Here is a 24,867-nt window from a genome sequence, read left to right as displayed (position 1 = left end):
GTCTAAGCCTAGTTTCTATCATACTATTTTCCAGTTTTCCCCAGTAGTTTTTGTCCTATAGTGAGTTCTTTTCCCAGAAGCTAGTATCTTTGGGTTTATAAAAAAACCTTTGGGTTTGTCAAAAATGACACATATAGTCATTTACGATTGTTTCTTTTATACTTAATCTATTCCCCTGATCCACTTGTATTTCTTAGCCAGTACCAGACAGTTTTGATGACTGATGATTTATAAGATAGTTTTAGATCGGTACAATCAGGCCACCTTCCTTTGCATTTTTTTTTCATTAATACCCGTGATATTCTTCACCTTTTGTTGCTCCAGATGAATTCTGTTACTGTTTTTTCTAGTCGTATAAAATAGTTTTTGCTAGTTTGATTGGTATGGCCCTGAATAATTAATTTAATTTAGGTATAATTGTCATTTTTATTACATTAGTAATGAGCAATCAACATCTTTTCAATTGATTAGATCAATTTGTGTGAAGAGTGTATTGTAATTGTGTTCATATAGTTTCTGGGTTTGTCTTGGGAGTAGATTCCCAAGTATTTTATGTTTTCTACAATTACTTTAAATGGAATTTTTCTATCTGTAGCTCTTTACCTTTGTTGTTCATAGATATAATTTGTTTTTTCTATGGGTTTATTTTATATCTGGCTACTTTGTTAAAGTTGTTGATTGCTTCAAGTAGTTTTTTAAGTTGAGTTTTCTAGAGTTCTCTAAGTATACTATCATTTTCAAAGAGTGAACTTTTCCCCCTCATTTGCCTATTCTAAATCCTTTAATTTCTTTTTTCTTTTTTTATTGCTAAAGTTAACATTTCTAAAAGAAATTAAATAATAGCAGTGACAAGAGGTATCCTTGCCTTACCCCTGATCTTATTAGAAGTGTTGCTAGTGCATTCCCATTAAATATAAAGCTTGCCAATGATCTTAGATTAGATACTGCTCATTTTAAGGAAAACTCCATTTATTCCTATGTTCTTTTTGGTTTTTAATAGGAATGGGTACTGTATTTTACCAAAGGTTTTTCTAGCATCTGTTGAGGCAATAAAATTTCTCTTAATTTTGTAATTTATATGATGAATTATTCAGATTGTTTTCCTAATATTGAACCATTCCTACATACCTACATCTGATCACATGGTATATTATCCCAGTATTAACTTGCATAATCTCTCTGCTATATTTTATTTAAAATTTTTACATCAATATTCTTTAGGGAGATTGGTCTATCATTTTATTTCTGTTTTGGCTCTTCCTAGTTTAAGTATCAGCATCATGTTGGTGTCATAAAAGAGATTTGTCAGAACACCTAATTTTTTCAAATAGTTTATATAGAATTGAAATAAATTTTAAATTGAAATTGAAATTTTTAAATGTTTAATAGAATCCACTTGTAAATTCATCTGTTCTGGGAGATTTCTTCTTCAATTTCTTTTTCTGAAATGGGGTTATTTGCATATTTTATTCCCTCTGTTATTCTACACAGTTAATATTTTTGTAAATATTTATCCATTTCACTTATATTGTCAGCTGTGTTGACATACAATTGGGCAAAATAGCTCTGAAATATTAATTTCCTTCTCATTAGTGTTGAGTTCATTCTTTTCATTTTTGATATTGATAATTTGGTTTTCACTTTTCTTTTTTTAAATCATATTAACCAAAACTTTATATATTTTATTTTTTTATAAAACTCTTAGTTTTATATATCAGTTCAATTGTTTTCTTTCAGTTTTATTAGTTTTTCCTTTGATTTTTCAGAATTTTTAAATTGGTATTTAGTTGCAGATTTTTAATTTGCTTTTATTTCTAGCTCTTTCAGTTTCATGCCCAATTTATTGACTTCCCATTTTCAATTATGTAAGCATTTAGAGATATGAAATTTCTCCTAATAACTGCTTTGACTATGTCTCACAAGTTTTGTTATATTATTAATGTCATTGTCTTGGACAAAACTATTATTTCTATGATTTGTTGTTTGATCCACTCATTCTTTAAAATTAGGTTACTTAGTTTTTTGTCTATCTTTCCATAGGCCTTTATTACATGTGATTTTTATTGCATCATGATCTGAAAAGGATGCATTCAATATTTCTGCGTTTCTGCATTTGGTTGTGGTTTTTATGCCTCAGTTCATGGTCAGTTTTTGTGTATGTGCCATGTACTTTGAGAAAAAGGTATATTCCTTTCTATCCCCATTCAATTTTTCCAGTATCTCATGTCTAACGTTCTCATATCTCATTTTCTAATATTCTATTCATCTCCTTAATGACCTCCTTGTTTAGTTTATGGCTAAATTTATCTAATTCTGAGAGAGGGAAGTTGAGGTACCCACTAATAGAGTTTTGCTGTCTATGTCTTTCTGGAACTCATTTAGCTTCTCTAAGACTTTGGATGTTAAAGTGCATGGTGCATACATGTTCAGTCCCTGCTTTTTTCACTACACTTCAAGCATAAAATATTCTGCTCCAGTCTTTTTTCTTTACCTTTGGGATCTCTGTTTCTTAAGACATAATTTCTTTATGTGTAACTGGGGAAAAATAAAATGCTAAATGAAAGAAAAAAGCGATTTCATTTTTAGTTATATTTACCAACCACATTCAGCATCTTTGTATTTTCTACTTTTTGTTCTTGAACTTGAAATTTGTAAAGGTAATTTTTGGTTTTGCATTACTTTCATTTTCATTCTCCCTAAGGCATGTAACTACAAAAGGCGAGACACAGTTAAACAAACTAACCATCATATTATCTGAGTCTGACACTAGAAGCAGTGCTCATCAGACAAATATTGTTCAGTACTCAGATTCCCCAACCACTGTCAAGAAAAGAGGGATATACATTGCTCATCTTTTTTTCCAAGGCCAAGATACATGCAACTAGGGCAAAATAAAATGATAAATAAATTTTAAAATTTTGTTTGAGGGGCAGTTAGGTAGCGCAGTGGATAGAGCACTGGTCCTAGAGTCAGGAGTACCTGAGTTCAAATCCAACCTCAGATACTCTTAATAATTACCTAGCTATGTGACCCTGGGCAAATCACTTAATCGTACTGCCTTGCAACCCCCCACCCCCCAAAAAAATTTGTTTAAGGCCAAATTCCAAGATGGTAGAGCTAGCAAAGTTAGGAAGCTCCTGGAACTTTTCCTGAAACAACTTTAACGAAGCCTCTAAACAGATCCTAATGCAAAGAACTCAAAAAAAAAAAAAAATACAGAGTGAAACAAGTTCTCAATTCAAGATATCATGGAGGGAACTTTAGAAAAGGTCAGTCTCAAGTGGTAAAAGGGGAATCTAACTGAGCACGGGCAAGAGACTTGGGCAGCCAATGGGAGGTTCAGCAGGTCAGCAGTGAGGCTCCCATCCCTAGCAAAGGACAAGTCCAGGAACACTAGTGAAACAGGAGGGACTGGATCAGACAACCCAGGGAACAAATCACTAGCACCTGAGATGCCCAAGTGAAAAACTAGGGACTAGACCCCTGGCCCCAACACAGAAAGTTTGGCACTATATCCCCTTTGCCCCAGAAACTGAGCTCAAATATCAAAATGAACAAAAACCCCCAAAAAAGAACTAACCATAAAACCTCAAATTGAAAAAAGACCTCTTGAAAGAATTCAAAAAGGATTTTAAAAACCAAAGAAGAGAGGAAAGAAGAAAAATGGAGAAAAGAAATGAGTGGCAAACAGGAGAATTATAAAAAATTCACTGAAAAAAATAATACCTTTAAAAGTAAAATTGACCAAATGAAAAAGAAAAACTATTCCTTTAAAAATAAAAATGACAAACTGGAAAAGGAATGTAACTCATCAAAAGTAAAACAATATGGCAGAAACTAGGCAGAGACCAACATCTCACAGCCTAAACCCAAGATAAGATTGAAATAGGTACAGGTGGTGCCTTAGGCCAGACAGGAAAACTATCAGCAAAACTGACCATATCAATAAAAAACTAATAGAAATCATTATTTCATTACATGCTGAAAAAGCTTTTGACAAAAATACAGCACCCATTCCTATGAAAAATAGCAGAGAGCAGAGGAATAAATGGAGTTTTCTTAAAATGATAGGCATTTACTATCTAAAACCATCAGCAAACTTTATATGCAATAGGGACAAGCCAAAAGCATTCCCAATAAGATCAGGAATCAAACAAGGATGTCCATTATCATTATCAATATTGTATTAGAAATATTAGCTTTAGCAATAAAAAAGAAATGAAAGAAATTAGAATGGGCAATGAGGAAACAAAACCATTGATCTCTGCAGATACTCTTAGAGAATCCTAGAAAATCAACTAAAAGCTACTTGAAACATGTAGCAACTTTATCAAAGTCGCAAGATACAAAATAAACCCATAGAAATCAGCAACACATCTATATATGAACAACAAAGCCCAAGAGCAAGAGACAGAAAGAAAAATTGCATTTAAAGCAACTGTAGACAACATTAAAATACTTGAGAGTTTACCTGCCAAGACAAACGCAGAAATTATATGAAATCAATTACATAACATTTCCACACAAAATTGGATCTAAATAATGTCAATTGCTAAGGGGAATGCTGGGCTAATGTAATAAAAATGACAATTCTACCTAAATTAAATCTTACTCAGAGCTCAAAAAACTATTCTACAAAGCTAGGAAAAAACAGTTACAAAAATCATATGGAGGAGCAAAAGGTCAAAAAGGTGGCCTAGTTTTACCAGAACTAAAATTAAATTATAAACCAGCAGTCATTGAAATTTTTTGGAACTGGCTAAGAAATAGAGTGGTGGGATAGATTAAGTACAAAGAACAGAATAGGTCTCAAAGAAACAGAAATAAAGGACGATAGTAATCTGCTGTTTGATAAACCCAAAGAATCTAGCTTCTGGGATAAGAATTCACTCTTTCACAAAAACTGCTGGGAAAACAGGAAAATGGTATGGCAGAAAGTAGGTACAGTCCCCCATCTCAAAACTTATAACAAGATAAGGTTAGAAGGGGTACAGGGTTTAGACATAAAAGTTGATACCACGAGCCAGTTAGGAGAACAAGGAATAGTTTCTGTCAGATCTTTGGAAAGGGGAGGAGTTTATGATCAAAGAAGATATAGCAAACATCATAATAACCCTACGTTAAACTAAAACATTTTTACACAAATCAAACCATTGAAACCAAGATTAGAAGGAATACAGTGAATTGGGAAATTATTTTTACAAGTATTTCTGATAAAGAATTCATTTAGGGGCGGCTAGGTAGTGTAGTGGATAAAGCACCGGCCCTGGAGTCAGGAATACCTGAGTTCAAATCTGTCTCAGACACTTAGTAATTACCTAGCTGTGTGGCCTTGGGCAAGCCATTTAACCCCATTTGCCTTGCAAAAAAAAAAAAAAAACTTAAAAAAGAATTAATTTATAAACTACATAGAGAACTGAGTCAAATTTATAAGTCTTTCCCCAGTATATAAATGATCAAGGGATATGAACAAGCAGTTCTCAGATAAAGTAAAGCTATAATCATATGAAAAAATGCTCTAAATTGTTATTGACTAAAGAAATGAAAATAAAAACAACTCTAAGGTACCATGACAGACCTATCAGACTGATCAATATGACAAAAGAGGAAAATAATCAATGTGTGAAAACTGGAACACTAATGCATTGTTGGAGGACTTGTGCATTGATACAACCTTTCTAGAGACCAATTTGGAAATATGCCCAAAGGGCAATAAAATTGCACATCCCTTTTGATTCAGTAACACAACTATTAGGTCTGTATCCCTAAGAGATCACAAGATCACAACCATATATACAAAAATATTTATAGCAGTTTGTTTTGTAGGGGCAAAGAATTGGAAATTGAGGTGGGATGCTCATCAACTGGAGAATGGCTGAACAAATTTTATGAATATGATGGAGTACTATTGTTCTGTAAGAAATCATGAGGATTGCAACTTCAAAAAAGCCAGGAAAGACTTGCATAAACTGATGCAGCACTATACATAGTAACAGCAACATCATGAGATGAATAACTATGATGGCCTTGCAGATTTCAATAGCATAATAATCAAAGACAATTCTAAAGGACTGTGATGGGAAATATCATCCACATCCAGAGAAGGAACTTTGGAGTCTGAATGCAGACCAGAGCTCACTAGTTTCTATTTTTAAAATTTGTTTTATGTTTTGTGGCTTTTCCCCCCTTTTTGTTCTGATTTTTCTTTCACAACATGATTAATATGGGAAACATGTTTAGTATAGTTATACCTATATAACCTATATTAGATTGCTCTTTATTAGGGGGTGGGGAGTAGAGAGGGGAAGGAGGGAGAAAAATGTGAAACTCAAAACCTGACAAATATAATTACTGAAAACTATCTTTGCATATAGTTGGGAAAAAAGTAAGAAGAGAAAAAAACAAAGAAACAGAGATTCAGTTAGAGGTTACTAAGGGGATACTCATTTCCAAATAAGTTTTCTGCATATAACAGACCATGCTTGAACTAGTGAAAGCAAAGGTGAAATTCAATACCAAACTAGGAGAAAGAGTAATTAAACTAAGTAATCACAACTGACCCAACCAGAATTATTCAAAGAAACTCTGTCCTGAAAACCAGAGAGAAGGAAAAGGCATCAAACAGGGCTAGTCCCATTTCACACAAGCGGCAATTCTGTGCTACATTTCGGAGCACAATGAGACCTGTGATACAAAAACCAGGCTGGTCAACAAATATTTGATCTTCTTGCTAACATGAAAGACATGGAGATCAAGTTTACATGCAAATAGAAACTTTTGCAAAATGTTTCAAGACGAATGGTAAAATTAGGAGCAACATCACCCAAAGGAAAGCAGGCATAAGGGGAAGAAAGCTTGATCTGAAACCCAAAGGGTTCCATCATTTCAGAAATTTCTCTATGAAACTGGAAGAGAACAGACTGAAGAAAAAGTCAAACAGCAACATGTCTACATTTCTACAACAATTTCCATCATCAATATAGGTGAACTATATCTTGATTTAAATTCAAACACCACAGTCCTTATATGTGCTAAGTGAGAAGTGGAAATGTCCTGCTAATAGGAAAACCAAGAGCAACCTGGACAAGGCCAACTACACCCTGAAGAAATCTTTATTGAAGGTGACAGTTCAGAAAGTTCTATGGACCAATTTCCAAGATATCTAAAAGAGGAGAAAATGCCAAATGACTGAACAACATTATCAATTGAGAAAATACAAGTAAATACCAAACCACATACCTATAATCTCCATGAGCACAATCCACAAATGAGTCTGTAATGAAAATAGCAGAAGGGGAAAGGCAGGTTTTCATAAATGATGGTCTGCAATGAATCATATCTTTAGAGTATCAAAATTTTCTCTTCGATCCAGACAAGATAAGATGCTGTGTTATTTATCCTTTGCTGACCACTTTAAAAAGCATTTGGCTCTGCAGAGTCAAATGTACACTCTTCGATGCTCTCCTCCAACAAAGCACCTCCCAAGTGAATACTGAGATGATACAAGATTCTAGGAAAGATAGAACTAAAAGGATAACTCAATACCCAAGCAAGGAAGGGAGGGAGGCTGGGGGTGGGGGGATGCATGCCCCCCAAAGTGTCCATCACAATCATGGAAGGGTCTTTCAAACAGAGTGGGATTCCCTAGAGATGGTGATAGTTCTTCAGATATTCATGTGCTGATCCCATTGAGCTCCAAATACTAAAGAGACTCCCCATGAGAGCCACAATCGCTAAGAGAGCCTGACCTAACAATTCATCTGGGAGAGAAAGTAAATGGATAAAAAAAGAAACATTCTTCAGGCCTATGAGAAATACTCAGTTTATCTGTCCGAAACCAGAACTGCATATGGACCTTGAAGTGCTCCCTGAACAGAACAGGAAGAAAAGAACTGGAAACCAACCAACCACTGGGGAAAGGAGACAAGTGTTTCAATGATCTCAAGCCATGTCCTGACACAGCTTCCAAATTTTTAATCGACTGACATTCTAGTACTGTGACATCATTCTCTTTTATGGAACACCATAATCTCCAAAGCAACAAACATGCAGGTGGCATAAAGGGGGTAATATTAGGAAAAGACTTCTTGACATGCCCTACAGAATGCATCGCTGAAAGAAATGCTATAAAAGATATCATATGAAAGGATGGAGTCCCCAAAGTCTTAGTGTAGGTTCAGACTTAAAGAGGGTTAAAAATGCACTAAGACTTTTGGGATTTCAGGGAGGCCTGGACAAGGATGGTGACCATGTGAGCAAAAAAAGAATGGGACATTTATTAATGAAGCTATGGAGTCAAAACCAATCAAGAGTGGCAACTACTTTGACTTGTAGAGTACTGGAGAGAGAGGGAGGAACTGAGAATAGCCCCGAGTTTGTAAGGCTGGTTAACTAGAAGGATAGTGACAGCCTCAACAGAAAAAGTATAGTTTGAAAGAAGACTGGATTTGGGGGTGGAGGTGGGGAAAATGAGTTCCGACATACGTCTGTTTTAGATGCCTGAGGTATCAATTGGAAATGTCCAACAGGCATCCAGAGATGTGGGACTGGAGTTGGGAAAAGAGAGATAATGGTAAGTCATGGAGAGAAGACAAGAGGGCTTTGAACAGAGCTTCCCAAGACATTCATTTCAAGTAAGATGACAATACAAAGAACAGGAGGGATGACAACTAAAAGATCAGTGAGCCCTTTGGAGAGTAAAGAGGTTACTAGTTGGCCTGCAGACAGTTTAGAAAAGAGAGGAGAGTAGATGTGACAAGTGAGAAAAGGAGAACTGAGATAAAGGCCTAGATTGATAGTGTGAGCAAGGATGTAGAACGGAGGAAGGATCTAAAGATGGGGAAGACAAGGAGCTCAGAGACAGGCAGAGGGTAAAGATTAGTGAAGAGAGACAGCTGTACGGGGAGATCTTCTGGAGAAGATAAGAAGGGACAAGGTCAGAGAAGGGTTGACTTTAGGGAGTATATGAGTTACCATTAGAGATTGAAGAAAAGGGAGAGAAATTGGGATATTAAATAAAAGAGTTTTGAGTTATAGAAAAGGGGAGAGGGAACTCATGGAAAATGGTTTTTTATCTTCTCTATAAATTATGATTATGGGGATACTAGAGAAGTCACAAAAGGTTGAAAGAAAGCACCTGTAGGGAAGAGGACAAAGAATCTGTTTGGGAGAAGCAAAGGTCTGGCCTTGCAGAGGCTGAGAGCCCATTTGAGGTCATGTAGTCTAAAGCGTGTAGAGGACTCAGGGAACATTGCAGGTGAGGGGGAGAAGTTGAAGAGTCAAAGCATTCCTGGGGCTCCCACTGAAACATCAGAAAGCACAGACCTGAATCTGGAACAAAGTCTATTCAGAAGAGAAGCTGTTATTTGTGGAAATGAAGGACTAAACATTAGTTATCCTCTTGCCCTGACAGTCGTCCTTAGATTCAAATACGAATGATATCAAATTCAAGCTCTGTTGCTGAGGACAATCTCTGTGACTCTGAATATTTAACAAAAGAAATAAAGCTTGGCAAAGAAATTAAAAGCTTATGAAGTCTGATCAAAGTTTCCTTTTAAAATCTTTTATTTCTGGGGTGGCTAGGTGGTGTAGTGGATTAAGTACTGGCCTTGGAGTCAGGAGTACCTGGGTTCAAATCCGGTCTCAGACATTTAATAATGACTTAGCTGTGTGGCCTTGGGCAAGCCACTTAACCCCATTTGTCTTGCAAACCCCCCCCAAAATCTTTTATTTCAAGTTTAACCTGATTATGAATATAAAGCTTCTATCATATTGCTTTCTATCTTGGGGAAGGGAGAGGGAAGAAATTTACAAAAAATGAAAACTATCTTTACATGTAATTAAAAAATACAATTAAAATTTTAAATTTTAAAAAAGAATAATTTTTTTTGTCCTTTGCTTCATGCTGTATGCAAAGAAGTGAAAACAAGCTAGTAAAGTCCAACTCAGCTGTGGGTATGTGCTCAAGAGCCCAAGTTGCCTCTATTTGTCTCCCTCTCTTCTCTTTGTCTCTGACAGGCATCCACACACACACACCCACAACAAACACTCCCACACACCCCCATACCTCTGTGTCAGGCAGTTGCCACTTTATGTTAACAAAGGCAATGGAACAGTATTATCCTCCAGTATATCCTCAGTGAGTCAATGTTTTAGCTAATTTATCAAAGTGATTAAATTCATTTTTGCCGTGCTTACCTCTTTGTCCATTTCCACTTTGGTGTCTTTCAAAGATGAATCTGAGAATTTTTTTGACAAGTTCTCTACTGTGACTGAAGCCTATAAAATGATTAAAACACTTTTTTTGCTCTACCAGAGACTATTTAAGACATGTAACATCTAAAAATACATTAAAATATTTGACATAACTTCCATGCATAATCAGACAATTATTTCCCCAGTGAGTGAGACCACACAAACATTTAAGGTCTGTCAATTTCTCTTATAAATACTATGTAATGCAGGTAAGGGCTTAATACTTCCATTAAAAAATTTCTAACTTGGAGGAGTGGCTAGGTGGCACAGTGGATAGAGTGCCGGCCCTGGAGTCAGAAGGACCTGAGTTCAAATCTGACCTCAGATACTTAATAATTACCTAGCTGTGTGGCCTTGGGCAAGTCACTTAACCTCATTCACCTTGCAAAAACCTAAAAAAAAAAACCCTAACTTGAGGCATGACAGTTTTGGTACATATTTTTTGTCCATGCCTTCCTTAAGGTCCATACCTAGCAGTTGGATTGTGCTCCTAACTCTAATTTAGAGTGTCCTCAAATAGATTAGGAGTATTTTAAATCCATTATTCAGATAAGACAAACCTGAAAGGTGAATGAAAGAATTGTTCCTAATTTGGAAGATAAAAGCTATTTCATTTAATCATCACCAAAAACCAAAACTAAAACCAAACCCCTATGTCAGGTCAAATAGTTTGCCCATGAGAAACGAAGGTACTGGTCAAGTGGTTTATGTAAAGCCATTGTCTTGTGTGAAGGATGATGGCTGAAATGGATTACAGATTTTGGTTTCCTGCTTTTTTCCACCAAATGCCACCGGTTCCTGCTTCCCATAAAGGCTGCCTAAGGGACTTCCAAGATTTGTTTGAAGGCAGCAAAACAGTTAACAGAAATGGCTTAATAGCCTAAAGCTGGCCTTCATGAACAGAGATGCTTTAGCTAAAGTTATTCTGAACTATTTCTTCAGTTCAATTGCTCTGGAAAGCAAGAGGAATGAGGCCGAGACAGTGACTAATGTGAGTGTACCCTCTGTCTGAGAATCTCCCCAAGGAAGTCAGGATCCAAAAGAGCATGCAGCCCCAACTCACATCAGCCCTTTGAGAAGTCACACTGAACACAAAAAATTGAGGTGACAACTCCCAGAGAAGCATGGGAAAAGATAGGAACTGATGCAAGGTGAAATTAAACAGAATGGTGCACATGCTCCATGATCTTAAAGGAAAGAACAACAAAATGATTGGAAGCTGAATGCTTAATGCTTCCAATGATCAATGATAATGACTAACCTTGTACCTGCCCCCCCCCCCCAACTGAGCCATGAGTAAGCATTTCCCTCTTGCCATGGCAGGTGCAGGGCTCTATGGGGGTGAAATGCTAAACATAATATCAGATTTTTGCACATATTGGTTAGCTCCTGCTGAACTATTCTCCACTCCCCCTCCCAAACCAGCCCTTTTCCTTAGAGGAGGTAAATATAGTTGATTTAAAAACAAAAAATAAAATTTTATTAAAAAAATTTATTCAATCAAATTTAATTAAATATATTGATTTCTTTAGTTTGTTTCATTTGACCAAACCATTGATTAATGGATTCAAATATTTCTAAACCAAAGCATCATTCATATTAAGACCTACTACATTTGCAGACTCTATGGACTAAAAACATTTTATTAGACTAAGTTAAGAACTGGAAATGAATAACTTCTTGAACTGTTGACAATGACTTGGAATGAGATCATTTTTAAATTCTGCATTTGGAATGGTCTTGTTTTGTAGACCCATGATGTGCTGAAGAAAGCAAAAATCAAGAGATATCTTGTCTATAGCTTCTCTGGGGATTGTCACCTCAGCTGTTTGTGGCCCGGAGAAGGCAGCATGCTTACTACCAGTCTCACAGACTACTGGGAATCTGAAAGTCCTTTGATCCACATTCCGTACTTCAGGAAAACAGCCTCATTGAGGTTCCGAGTGCCACTAGCAGTAGTAGGCAAGGCTGCATGAATGCCACCCTCACTAAGCCTCCTTGGAAAATGCCTCACATATCACAAGACTCAGGCTAATTCTCTAAATGACTAGTAAGCTGCATTGATGAGAATCGACCTTTCTTCTATCCTTTCCCAAGCTTTGAAACAACGATCCACAACAGAAATGGCTAATGTAGGCAGCATGTTCTAGCTCCAATTGGCCCAAGTATAGTTTACAGAAATGAAGGGAACCTTTTAGTTATGTGGGGGTCAGTCCTTTAAAGGAAAACTATCTCAGCACAATGACCCCTGAGTTGTTACTTTAAAGGGCCTCAGAAAAACGTCTCTTTTCACTGATCCCAATCTGAAAAATGCCATCCATTACAGTACAGGGACTTTCTACCCATGTGTAAGAAACCTCCTAAGGAGAGGGTAAAAGATGAAGAACATGTGAAAATAATTACAAATTCTCAAAGTCCTAACAGACCTCAGGTTGTTATAAAACACAGCACTAAGGTCTTCTGTCAAGGAGCATATGAAAGGAAATATTCAAAAGTAAAATTCCTGGTCTCTTGAGGGCAGAGAAAAACCTTACTAAAAAAGTTAAAGAAAAAGCTTTGATTTTAAGAAGAAAAAAAGGAAAATAACAGAGGGGGGGGAAATGACATAAGTATTAATGAGGTCTAAAATAAATCAATAAATAAACCCAGGTTACATCCCACGGTAAAAATTCAATGAAGCCATTGTGCCACTGACATCTACACACAGGAGATGCCTTAGTACAGAAGGGTACAAGCAGCACAGGGCCAAGGGACCAAGGGACCAACTACCTATGTGAGTGTCAAAGAAATGAAACGAGTGTTTGAAGTGACCCCAAAGAGCTCTTCCCCTTCTACCTCACTAATTAAATGACATCCCTCTAAGACGAACTGAGATTCAGAAAGATAATCTTGAAGCAAGAGATGAAAGATTAAAATCCATTCTGGCCTTTACATTATACCTCCTAGGCTAATGAAGTCAACATGGATTTGATTTCTTTTTTACTACTTACTTTTGGTGTAATCATATTTGAGCCTGATTCATCAGTCAAATGACTTCAGTTCAATAATCTTATTATTACTTATCTACTATCTTTAAAAAAAGCTTTTCTTACAGTCCCAGGTCAAGTACCTGTTTTAATACTTCTTCATTCCTTACATAAGTGTATAAAAGACAAAGTATGCCACTGAAACCTTTGCTGCGAAATGCAGAGAAGTTTCTGATGCTTGGAGGTGGACGAGCCTTTATAGATGAAGCTCGGGGACATTCTATGACTTGCCCATCAAGTCTTCTAACTAAAGGCAGAGCTGAGACAGAGACTGCAGGACTATGGACCCTAGACCCAACCCTAGACCCACACTTAACACCAGCAATGAGCTAAGAATGTCATCACCACAAGCATGCTGAGCGCAGGTTCATGTGGACTCCTGCATGATGACTTCCCTGGTCTGCCAGTGCTGAGCCTCAGCCCTGCCCAGCTTCACCCACCTCACTCCTCCAAAACTGAAGCCCAAAGATGGTCAGCCTGTAGGAACTTACCTTTTTTTCTGCTTTTTCCTGCTCCCTGACTTTTTCCTTTTCATGTTCCCTTGAATGTTCTCCATCTTTCGTCCTCTCTTTTCGTTTTTCCTTGTCCTTGTCTTTGCCCTTGTCTCGATCTCTCTCTCGTTCCTTTTCTTTCAACCTTTCCTTGTCTTTCGCTCCATCATTCTTCTTTTCCTTCTCCTTCTCTCGCTCTCCCTCTCGGTCTTTGTTGCTTCTGTCTTTGTCTCGACTTTTCTCTCTCTCTCGTTCCTGCTTGGCTTTGCTCTTGTTTTTGTCTCTTTCTCCATCCCTCACTTTATCCGGGTCAGCATCTTTGTGCTTTTCCCGATCAGCATCCTTGTTCTTTTCTCGCTCTTTGTCTTTTTCTTTTGGTTTGCTTTCTTCATCTTTGGCTTCTTCTTTTTGTTTAGGGTCTTGGTTTGTATTTCTGTCTTCGACTTCAGAGTTCTTTCTGTCCTAAACAAGGAAATAAAAAACAGTTAATAAATCTGAAGGGGGAGTTTCCCTGAAGTCCATCAGGCCCACATTTACCTCTTTTGGGATTCGGGGCTCTTCTTCCTTATTTTCCAACTCTTGGGTTTTCGAGGTTTGGGGAGACTTCCCCTTTGCATCTCCCTTCTCTCCAGCGAGAACTCTTTTCACAGCCTCTTCGCTTGAAAGCTTTGGATCCAAATGGGCAAGAAGTCAAACGAAAAGTTAAAATGAGAGTTAGTCAATCTGCCAGGTATGAGGATGAGTGTGTGTCCCAGTTGCTGAGCCTCAGCCCTGCCCAGCTCCATAAGTGGGAAGCCCACTCCTTCTCTCCCTGAGAGATCAGATGGCACCATGGATAGGGTGGAGCTCCAGTCCCACTAGACTTCACCTTCCAGCCCTCTGGGCAATAAGTGGAAGAGAAGGGGCCCACCTGCACTAGCATAGGGAGTTTCTTTTCTAGAATGCCCCCAGGCCAATAAACCCAATCACTGAATTCAGCCCTGATCCCTAGTTTTTAGTTGATTCTCACAGAGATCCTGGGACATGGGTTAAAAAGTGAGTGGTCATCCTGTCTTCTAAGTGAGGCACCTTGGGAGGAGAAGCTGGTGACAACCTCCCAAGACCCCATACTCAGGATGCAGAGCTGTTGGAGGCATGGCCCCCATGAAGGGGCTCTACCTATAGATATACCTTCCAGGAAAATTAGATGATAAAATCTCTGCAAGAAAATATAAACTTGGGGGCAGCTAGGTGGTCCAGTGGATAGGGCATTGGCCCTGGAGTCAGGAGGATCTGAGTTCAAATCCAGCCTCAGACACTTAATAATTTACCTAGCTGTGTGACCAAAAACAAACAAACAAACAAATAAATAAGCAAGCTTGGGAGCCTGAGGCCCAGATCCCTGATACTGCCTTTGTTGGTTTTTGCTTGAAATACCTATCAAGCTAGCAAAATGCCTGGCAGATACAATGTGTAAGAGATACCCCAGAGGCATGGTCTGGTCCTTACTACTGGAACTCTTGTACTGGGCTACTTAAAAAGACCCTCTTTGCAATACTACACTCATAGATTTTCCCTATGATCCCTAGGTATTCAGCCATTGCTTGAATACTCACAAGGTCAGAAAGCTCACTACCTCATGAAGCAAGCCAGGCTCTGGTTAGAAAATTTCAGTTGTCAGACCCCCTACCTGATCTGTGTCTTCTCCTGCAATTAAATTTTCTCATATCTAGACAAATGTCTGTTCCAGCTAGATACTAAGCACCTGCTAGTCAGGGGATGTTTACCTCTAGCTTTGGTGTTCCAAACATTTATCACTAGGCCTAGCCTTTGCTATGTCAAACGAGTCACTTAAGGCACATGTTCTGATTGACTGGTTTGGGGTGAAGAATCGTAGATGGCTGAGCTGGAAGTGAACTCCACAAGAGGGCTCGTTCTACTGATCTTCTAGAGCAGGCTCAAATAAAATCTATAAACATTTACTTTTTCATTTATGTTTATTCTAAACACAATAGAATAAAAATAGCTATCTGATATATACATTGAAACGTGTTCATGAAATTGTGAATTTCTATTATTTACAGCTTGCTTTTCTTTTAAATATATTTGTATAGTTATATATTTGAATAAACTTGACATGGAACTTTCAAAAACTAAAGAAAATGGAAATTTCAGTTGTTCTAAAGGTCTTTCCTCTGGTGAAGAGAAATCCTTTTGACAACTAGAGAAACTGAAAAAAGTTCATAGTACTTTAGGTGGACTCTGAGGCAAATTGGTGGAAGGATGAAGAACAGAGACACTTGGACTGAGAAGCCCTGGATGGCCTGGACCACTAAAATCATCAATGGGATCAATGGGGAACTCCTCAGCGTCAGGAGACTTCTACTGCAATTACAAGAAAAGAAGGCCTGTGTTCCATGAACTGGTATGCCATGGAGATTATGGGGCTGGAAAACAGAAGCATATTCAGATGCTAAAATGGAGCATATGAGGACTGGCTTAGGTCCAGGTGTCCAGTCTAGACAAGGTGCTCTTAGGAAGCAAGGCCACCACCTCCCTCCCTTTAAGAGTCCAATGCTACTTGGAGTCTGAAAGCTCTAACAAAGGGGTCTGAATCTATAAGGTCAGCCACCTAAGCTAAAGGCTGATGCTTGGACTGACATCTCCTTCTCAGTCTAAGCTATATGTACCCCAAGTTGATTTGGTGTCAGGAGGGCTTTGAACTCCTATCCTCCTGCCTCCTTACGAGTTGCCTGACCATGGAAGACAAGCCACTTCATCTCTCTGAGCCTTGGTTTTCTTGTCAATGAAATTGTACTGCTCTTATATTCCTTCTATTCCTCTAAAGCTTCTCAGGCTCAGTGACTCATCAAGTATCCCAGGGTCTGTCAATCAAGAGATTGGAGATCTCAGGAGTCTAAGAAAAACTAATTAAATTCACTCCTAACTAAGGAGAGAAGGGAGGCTGCTCTCCAGGGAGCCAATACTTTCAGAATACCTACTATGGACCTTATATTCATCTAGACATTAGGTGAATTTTAAAAGAAAAACTTGCTTAGTCTTGCTCTGTACCCACATGAAACAGACCCAGTGACTGAGGCCTGTGGCTATCAGAAGGTTTCATGGTCTTCTTTCATGGTTTCCCCCATAGGGATGAGGATGAACTGGAACTAGCTGGCAAGGCCCAGCTCAAACAGCCTGAATGAAGACTTTGCCAGGTGCTATCCCAGGCACTGAGGGTACAGAGACAAGACAAAAACTTTGGGGCATTTAGGTGGCATAATGGATAGAGCACCAGCCTTGGAGTCAGGGGGACCTGATTTCAAATTTGGCCTCAGATACTTAATAACGATTAGCTGTGTGACCCTGGGCAAGTAACTTAATTTCATTGCCTTACAAAAACAAAAGCTAAACAACAACAACAAAAAAAAGACAAAACCTTCTCTACCTGGTGCCTCCTTTCCACTGGGACAATAAAACAGCTAATTCAATGAAGAAGGGAGGAAAGGAAGCTAATGTTGGAAGTGAAGCAAGCAGACTAGAGCCTTGGAAAGCAAACTCCATGAACCTGAAATCAAGGTCACTAGTGCAGACTAAAGGCCAGGGGGAGCCAAGCGCATTTAGGACCTGGTGAGTGGCGGATCACTGAGATACTGGAAGATTATCGGGGCAGGTGTGTGAGGGAGAGACTAGAAAAGGGAGAGAATGGCAGTAGAGACCAATCAGAGGTGAAGAGAGTGGTTGGAGCAATGAGAACACTATCCCTTGGGGAAGGAATGCTGTACAAGCAGCCTAATGGGTGTGGAAGCTCAAAGGTCCTTCCTCTGGGCTGGCTCATCCCACCCTTCCAGAAAACCTTTCCTTGAAGTTCTGCTGCAGGATGGGGCTGCCCCTTCATAGGGCATTGGCTGCTGACTTCTCTGAAATTGAACTTTAACTAGAATTGCAAAGGACAGATTCAGAGATCATCCCCCACCTCCTTCAGTTTCCAGGTAAAGAAGCCAAGGCCCAATGTGAGGAGAGTAATTGAGCTCTTTGCCTGCTGCATGCACCTTGTCTTTGCCGAGCTGAGAGCCATGATGGTTTTGCTTTTGTCTCTGTATACACTCTGTCAGGTCCTGTGTTTGGCAGTGGGGGTGGGGGTAGGAGTGGGGGTGGCAATGAAATGGCCCCTGACCTCCAGTCATGGCTATTCTAATGACATCTCAGCAGCAGAGCTGTTCCAGGGGCACTGAGTCTTCCTCCCTCTCTGCCTCTCTGGCAGATAATTCAGACACAGCAGACAAAAGCAGGAAGACCTCCAGGCTCCACACCCCTCTTGGCTGGGTATTCAAGGGAGTAAGGGTGCTAAGCAGGCATCTCCTCTATTTCCCAAGGACTTTAAACAATCTGGGGTCCCCTCTAACCAGAGGGACTTAACTCTCAGTCCCAGCCCCTGAACTGATATGAGAGGAAAAGTGGGAGAAATATCACAACATACCTTCAAAAGGATTCTGCCTGCCTCTAGAAAAAGGTGCCTGGAGGCCACTCAGGACAGAGAACTGCCCCCTCCTCTGCGGGCAGGCGCTTCAGCAAGAGCTGGGCTACACTCAGTGAGTTAAGATGGGGCCTCAAATGCCTATTTCCAAGGGTTTCTATGAGGACAAATAAGCTAATCTTCTACCTGAACCTAAAGTCGGGAAATTCTTTTGGATGTTATGCATCTGTTTTAACCTAGCCTGTAAAGTGCTTAGCACTGTGTTTGTAGACAGTAGAATATTAAGACACATTTGTTTCCTTTGTCTCTTTGAAAAGGAAGGTCCCTGGAAGGTGGCCTAGATAACAATAGGAAGAGAAGTTGGGTGATGCATTCAGTTTCTCCTCCTCATCCAATTTCTGTTCCATTTCTGTCTCCCTCTCCTCCTCCTCCTCCTCTTCCTAACAGATCAACAGTGAGACATAGGAGGCTTTCCTATCTGAACTAACCCAGATGAGGAGACCTGACTCAGTGGGGGAAGCTGGTGTGCCAACACACAGAAATGCCTCAGGCAAACTTGGAAAATCAGGAGATTCTCTACTGCGGACACCCTTGAGTTTATTTCTTCCCCCTTCCCTTTCTCCTTGTGCAAATTCACCCTTCCCGGCCCCAAAGTCTGCCCTGACTCTAAAAATCTCAGGCTCTTTCTTCTACTAGCCTCAATTTCTAGAGAGTGCCATCAGGGAGGCTTTAGTTAGATTACTGATTAGAGTAACTGATACCAATTTCATTCCCCAGAGGAAGATGAGGCAGCCTCTTCCTTCCTCTTTACTGTCATTAGAAAATGAGAGCTACAGGTATTTAACTTTGAGTGGAGAAGGGCAGGATATACTCAGCATGAAGGTGATATGGAAATAAAATGTCAACTGAGAATAAAAACGTAACACACAAGATATGAGACATCTGGCATTTTAAACTAATAGAAGTAATAGACATTTATGTAACACTTTCAGAACATAAAATGAATCTCTAATTGGAGGAATTTGAGGAGGAGAGGCTTCTAGGTAAGAGATCTGCAGGAGTTTCTAAGCTGGGCTGAACTGCGATCAAAGCAGGAGAATCCCCAGCCCCAGCTTGGCAAATGATGCAACAGAAACAGAAGGAGCCCTTGGGGAGCAATGTGAAAGCCGGAATGGCTGAGTGAAAAGTGCCCTTGGCTACGTGGTAACCATGCAAGGTCACAACATTCTCCCGTCTCCTACACTCATTTTCCTGACATTTCTCATCTAGCTCGGTCTGAAGCCTTACCTTATTGAGACAGCATTTTCCAATTGCTTGGAGCAGCTCATTCGTTCTTTCTGGTTCATGTCCCGCCACAATTCTTGCTGGTTTCACAGTTAAGGGTTCTCCTGAAACCATTATCACAACATCTATGGTCTTCTGAAGGAAATTAATTTTTGCATCTTTTTCCTGACAAATTTAAAAATGCAATATTTAAAGTCATGATTTATACCATCTTCATTATGTTCCAATAAAAGTTCCAACATCACTAAGAAACATAGCTATTTTGAAAAGCACCTTGCACTTAAGAAATTCGAGATCTCTGTAAGTAAATAACAATAATTCCATTCAATTCATTCTAGGACTAAAGTGATCTTGTACAATAAACCTCAGCAACACAATTCTCATTCCTATGGAAACATCAACAAGATACTCTTTTCAGATGACTAGGGTCACCATGAGTTAGTCCTTGGACATATCCTGGAGACAGCCAAAGAGCAGAGGCCACTACTGAAGAAAAGAAAATGGCATGAGACCCAACTGAGCTAAATTCTGGGGATAGGCCCAAGCTGCTCCTTGTGCCCAAAATCTGTCTTGTGAACCCAACAATTAATATCCTCCAGGTTTCACCAATGAGTTACAAAACAGGGCTTCCAGATCTCCCTCCAAATCACAGCTGCTCATGACACAAAAGATAATAATAAGCTGCCTGCTCAGATATGTTGGCACTAAAAGGAGGTGGGCTTACCAGTGATGCCCAACAGGAGGAGAATCTTTAATCACATATTGAGACATATGAGTTTCATAAAAAGCTAAAGATAGTAGTAATTTTGGTCTACCAGAATACTAGTTTCAAACATGGTTTCATTACCATGGATAGCTAAAAGATCCTGGGCAAATCCATGATTTCATTAGCATGGAAGCTGCCAGAGTAAGAACTGTCTCTGTCAACACAAAACTGACAACTCATTTAAGATGTAGTAGGTCAATTTTTGGAAGTTACCTAAGACTCAGGGAAGCTGAATGAGAGATTTGACCAAAGTCACACAGCTAGTGAAGGTCAAAGGTGAGTTTTAAAAGACCTATCATCTTGACTCCACATCTAGAACTCTGCTCCCCAAGTCATGCTCCCTCTCAAGTGATCACACAGGGTAAAAAGATCAGTAATCTATCCCCTTATGATAAACAAGGAGGGAATTCCAAATAATTTGGAAATAAAATATGTTGTCCAATAATCTTTTTCTAAAGAAAAATATTTTCCCAATGTTTATAAAACACTGTTCTCTGTTTATACAATGAACCCCAGGAGATGTTATTAATACCTGGAGTAAAGGCTAACCAGGGACATAAAACATATAAAGGGAGTATCTAGGAAAAGTCATGCATAGCAAACATTTTCAAAGAAAAGAATAATTGTGGCTTCAGAGAGTTTTTTGTATCCAAGAAAAGTAAAATAAATTGTCTCTTTCACTGATGCTATCTTAACAATCTCCTAGCCAAAGGTAAAATGAAGTTGTACCTTTTCACCAATTTGTCTTTCAATTATCATTTTTCTTTGCAAAAAAAAAGGGGGGGACAGTAGTAGAACTGAATGTCTTGCCCAGAGTTTTAGATCAAAGCCAGATCTTTTTATTTGTAAGATTTGAGAATGGTACTATCCTTTGGAAAATGGTTAGGGAGGAGGAAGAAAAGCAAGGAGATGGTTTTAAACCTACCTTAACATTATCAGATTTCAGTTCAGAATCTGAGTAGAGTCCTTTCATAAAACCAGTCATTCTAATTACCTTCAAAACATAAAGAAAAGGTTAATTATAAATTAAATACCAGAAAACATCATCAGTCCAGATTCAATAAAAGGTTTACGTGGAAACCCCCAAAGTTTTAGGTCCTTCCAGGGCTATTTTAACTGAATTATACACACATGAAATCCTTCAATCAAAGCCTCACTGCAAGTAAATCAGCATTCAATTTAAAGGAAGAGAAAAAAAGGCAGAATTAGATTCCTACATGCAGAATATAAAGGAAAATCACAAAAAAATAATATAATGACTGCACCATAAAGGAACCAAAAAAAAAACATAGAAAAAAGAATGGAGAGAGGAACATTAAGCAGAACAATAAGCAGAACCATGAAAATAATATAATGACTACACTATAAATGAGAAGAACCAAAAGAAAAAATGTATAGAAAAAAAAGGAAGGAGAGAAAACAAAGAAAGAAAAAAGGAAGAAATGGAGGGAGGGCAGAGAAACTGAACATTATGCAATCATAATAACCAAGCTTGGTCCAAGAGAAAATTAAGAAAATCCTCCCTCCCTTCACTGCAGAATTGGGTACTATAGGAACTAAATATCACCTATGGCTACCAGACACCATTAATACATTGGCTAGTTTTACTGAACTGTTTTTTTCCCTCTCTTTCTTATGATCAGGAAAAAATAAATGATGTATAAAACAAAACCAATGGATAGAGGTAAGAGCGGACCTGTGATTAAGTAGTATAAGCAACTCTTGGTTAAGGACATGTCCTTCTGGCAATGCAAGACTGCACCTTCTCTGCCACTGAAACGTCTCAGAGTTGCCCAAAGTATGGATGGTCATGCAAGATATTCATTCCTCAGAGTACTCCTGGTGCTAAGACCAGCTCTCCATCAATTAAAAATAAGATAAATAAAAAGGAAACACCAACATTTTTTAAGTCTTTCCAAGACTTCAATGATTCTAGCATTTTAAAGAAACAGATGGCAAATCAACTGATATCTCTACTTGAACAAAAGCCTGAGTACTTGTTATCCAAATAAAATAGTAGGATTTACCCTAACACTTAAGATCACCAACCCTGTTTTCTTTTTTTTTTGGGGGGGGGAGTTAGACAGATTCAGAACTGAGATTTCATAATTACAGGGAATTTCCTGTGTGGAGACTCACTCCATTGAAACAACTGATCAGTTCATCTGGAATTTGTATTGTCTCAGAAAATTGGGGTGGGTAAGGACAGGAATAGAGGTTAACTGATTTGACAATGGTCACAGAGTTAATATATGTTAGAAGCAGGACTTGAACACAGGTCTTCCTGACTTTCCAGGCTGGCCATCTAACAGTAAGTTATGGTAAATATAATAATATTACATAGGGATGTAGGTTTAGAATCACACCAATGGAAGTCCACAGTAGCAGAAAGACCCTGTTTCCTTACTCCGATTCCCCAACCTCCATCATACAAGAGTCTCACTACTGCTGCTTCAACCAATGAACCCAAGAACAGCAGACCAGAAGCAGAAGGTCTGAGATGTTGGAGCCTCTTGGGGTCAAAAGGACATTCTGTGATTCCTGAGGCCAGACTGTCTTCACTGTTTCACAAATCCAGCAATGGATATCCTGGAAAGGATTCTACCACTTCCCTAGGCAGCCTGCCTCCATTGGGGGAAAGCTCCAGCTGTTAGGAATTTTATTCTCACATCAAATCTCAATTGTCTTTGTCACTGGTGAGAATGGTCCTCAATGGGACCCTTCAATAGTCCCTTTGGGGCTAAGAAGGAAAAGGCTGTTACTTTACACAAGACCATGAGTACTTCACCTCCCCTCCTTATCCAATCTACACATGGGCACATCAAGGCTCGGGAGTTGTAATGACTGGCTCAAAAGCACAAAGTGAATGACCAAGACCAGATGAGCATCTAGAGCTCTCAATCAATAGGCAAAGAAAAGGAAACAACACAGAAATTTTTGCAAGAGATAATTCACAGAATTTAGGATGGGGTGAAGGACATGGGGATGTGAAGGGAAGGGGCATGAGAAAGAATGAAGGTTAATTCTAAGGTTTCAAACTGGAGGATTTGGATGGGGGGGTGGCATTCATGGAAATAAAAATATTAGAATAGATATAAGCATTTTTCAAATTTTTGTAAATCATGTTAAAAAGAAAATTGAAATTCATTTTAATATTAGTGAATTCAGCGTTTTGTTGTATATTTTTCATTGATAGTAATAATATGATGTGTCCATTTTTTTCTTTTAAAAAAGGGTCCTCAAACTTGAAAAAGTTGGGAATCCCCGGGCTTTATGATAGAATAGTTTAGTGTACTTTGAACTAATGTACAAAGTTAGCACAAATGTTAATGAATGATTCCATGACGGAACAGATGGCATGTTTGTCCCACATGGGGACAACAAGAAAGCGGGCGGTGAAGGACAGCGTTAGGACCGTCTAAACCTTTATTACAATCAAACTGGCATCAAACTGCGTTGACCCAACAAAGCGGCCAATCGGCCCAGACGATATGGGCACATTGCAACGTATCTGCCCCCTGCGTGGCACAAAGGTACCCCTTGCTCCTCCTCCCGGAGCGACCTCTTTTCTGGAGGCCGATATTCAAGGATTTCCTTTTCTTTCACGGAACAGAAGTTCTGTCTTCACCCGAGAGGCTGGCTAGGGCACGGCGGGCGGGTCTGAGGGATGGGCAGCGGCGGGCAGGCCAGGCTTCGCTCCCTCAGTGTCCGGCGGCGCTTCAGCAGCACCAGCCTGTTCGGGCCCGATGCCCGCGCTGACAAACGCAGCCTCGGCAGCGGGGCGAGGGCATGAGCGCTGCCCGAGGGCTCCGAGGGCAAGGCGGTGCCCCCCACTGGGGCGAGGGCGGGGGCCTCCACGCGCCGGCCCGGCCCCGACACCGGGGCTGCCCTCCTCCAGTCCCCCGGCCCATCTCGCCGGAAGCTGCGGGGCGGGGGGCTGACAGTCCAGCAGGGTGGGCTCCGGAGGGGGGCGGGGCGGGGCACAGCCCCCGGTCACGTGCCCGTCGGGACCCGCCCCCCCCGGAGAGGAGACCCGGCCCGGAGCCCCCGGCCCGGCCCTACCTCCGTGATGATGTCGTGCAGGTAGCGGAACGGCGGCTTGCTCAGCAGCTTCTCCGTCAGCGGCGGCTTCTTGATCACCTTCCCCAGGGCGTCCTGCGTGCGCTTCACCACCGAGGCGTTCATGGCGGCCCCGGCCCCGACCCGGCCCGGCCCCGACCCGGCCCCGCTGCCGCCGCCGCCGCCGCCCAGCGAGCCGGCCCATCCCACAACCCACCGCGCTCCGCAACGGCGCCTGCGCGGACTCACGGCGTTCCGTCGCCAGGCGCGCGCCGCCCTAGCAACCGGCAACAAGCCGCCGCCGCCGCCGGCGTCGCGGCCCCGCCCCCGCGCCCTCCAATCCGGCTGGCCGGCTCCTGGGGCCCCGCCCCCGGGGCCGCCCCCAGCACCTCCCGCGCCCTGCCCCCTCCCCCGCCTCCGAGGCCCCCCCTTCAGGCTCCTGGCTCCACCCCCGTCAGCCGCCCTGCGCGCGCCCCCACTGCAGGCTCCGCCCAGCCGCGGGAGCCCCGCCCCTCCCCTCGCCCCACCCCC

At 40.4% G+C, this 24,867-nt stretch overlaps 1 protein-coding gene across 6 annotated transcripts in view; it reads right to left on the bottom strand.

The window, feature by feature from the left end:
• Window positions 1–24,556, bottom strand: part of TRAF3IP1 (TRAF3 interacting protein 1) — a 75,350-nt gene extending 50,794 nt beyond the window's left edge. For 3 of the 6 annotated variants that reach the window (XM_074189828.1, XM_074189830.1, XM_074189831.1), the window contains exons 1-6: window positions 24,340–24,555; window positions 21,203–21,271; window positions 19,515–19,676; window positions 14,309–14,437; window positions 13,772–14,233; window positions 10,198–10,278 (exon numbers count right to left, since the gene is read on the bottom strand). In XM_074189828.1, coding sequence (XP_074045929.1) covers window positions 10,198–10,278; window positions 13,772–14,233; window positions 14,309–14,437; window positions 19,515–19,676; window positions 21,203–21,271; window positions 24,340–24,462 — 1,026 coding nt within the window. In that variant the 5' untranslated portion in view covers window positions 24,463–24,555. Of the gene's footprint in view, window positions 1–10,197; window positions 10,279–13,771; window positions 14,234–14,308; window positions 14,438–19,514; window positions 19,677–21,202; window positions 21,272–24,339 lie in introns of all 6 variants that reach the window. The other 3 variants (XM_074189833.1, XM_074189834.1, XM_074189829.1) reach the window with 2 other exon arrangements.
• Window positions 24,557–24,867: the final 311 nt, after the last annotated feature.

Source organism: Macrotis lagotis, chromosome 5, assembly GCF_037893015.1.
Source record: "Macrotis lagotis isolate mMagLag1 chromosome 5, bilby.v1.9.chrom.fasta, whole genome shotgun sequence".
In the NCBI taxonomy this organism is placed as follows: Eukaryota; Metazoa; Chordata; class Mammalia; order Peramelemorphia; family Peramelidae; genus Macrotis; species Macrotis lagotis.
Note: the sequence above shows the minus strand (reverse complement) of the source record. Positions and strands in the feature narration are given on the sequence as shown.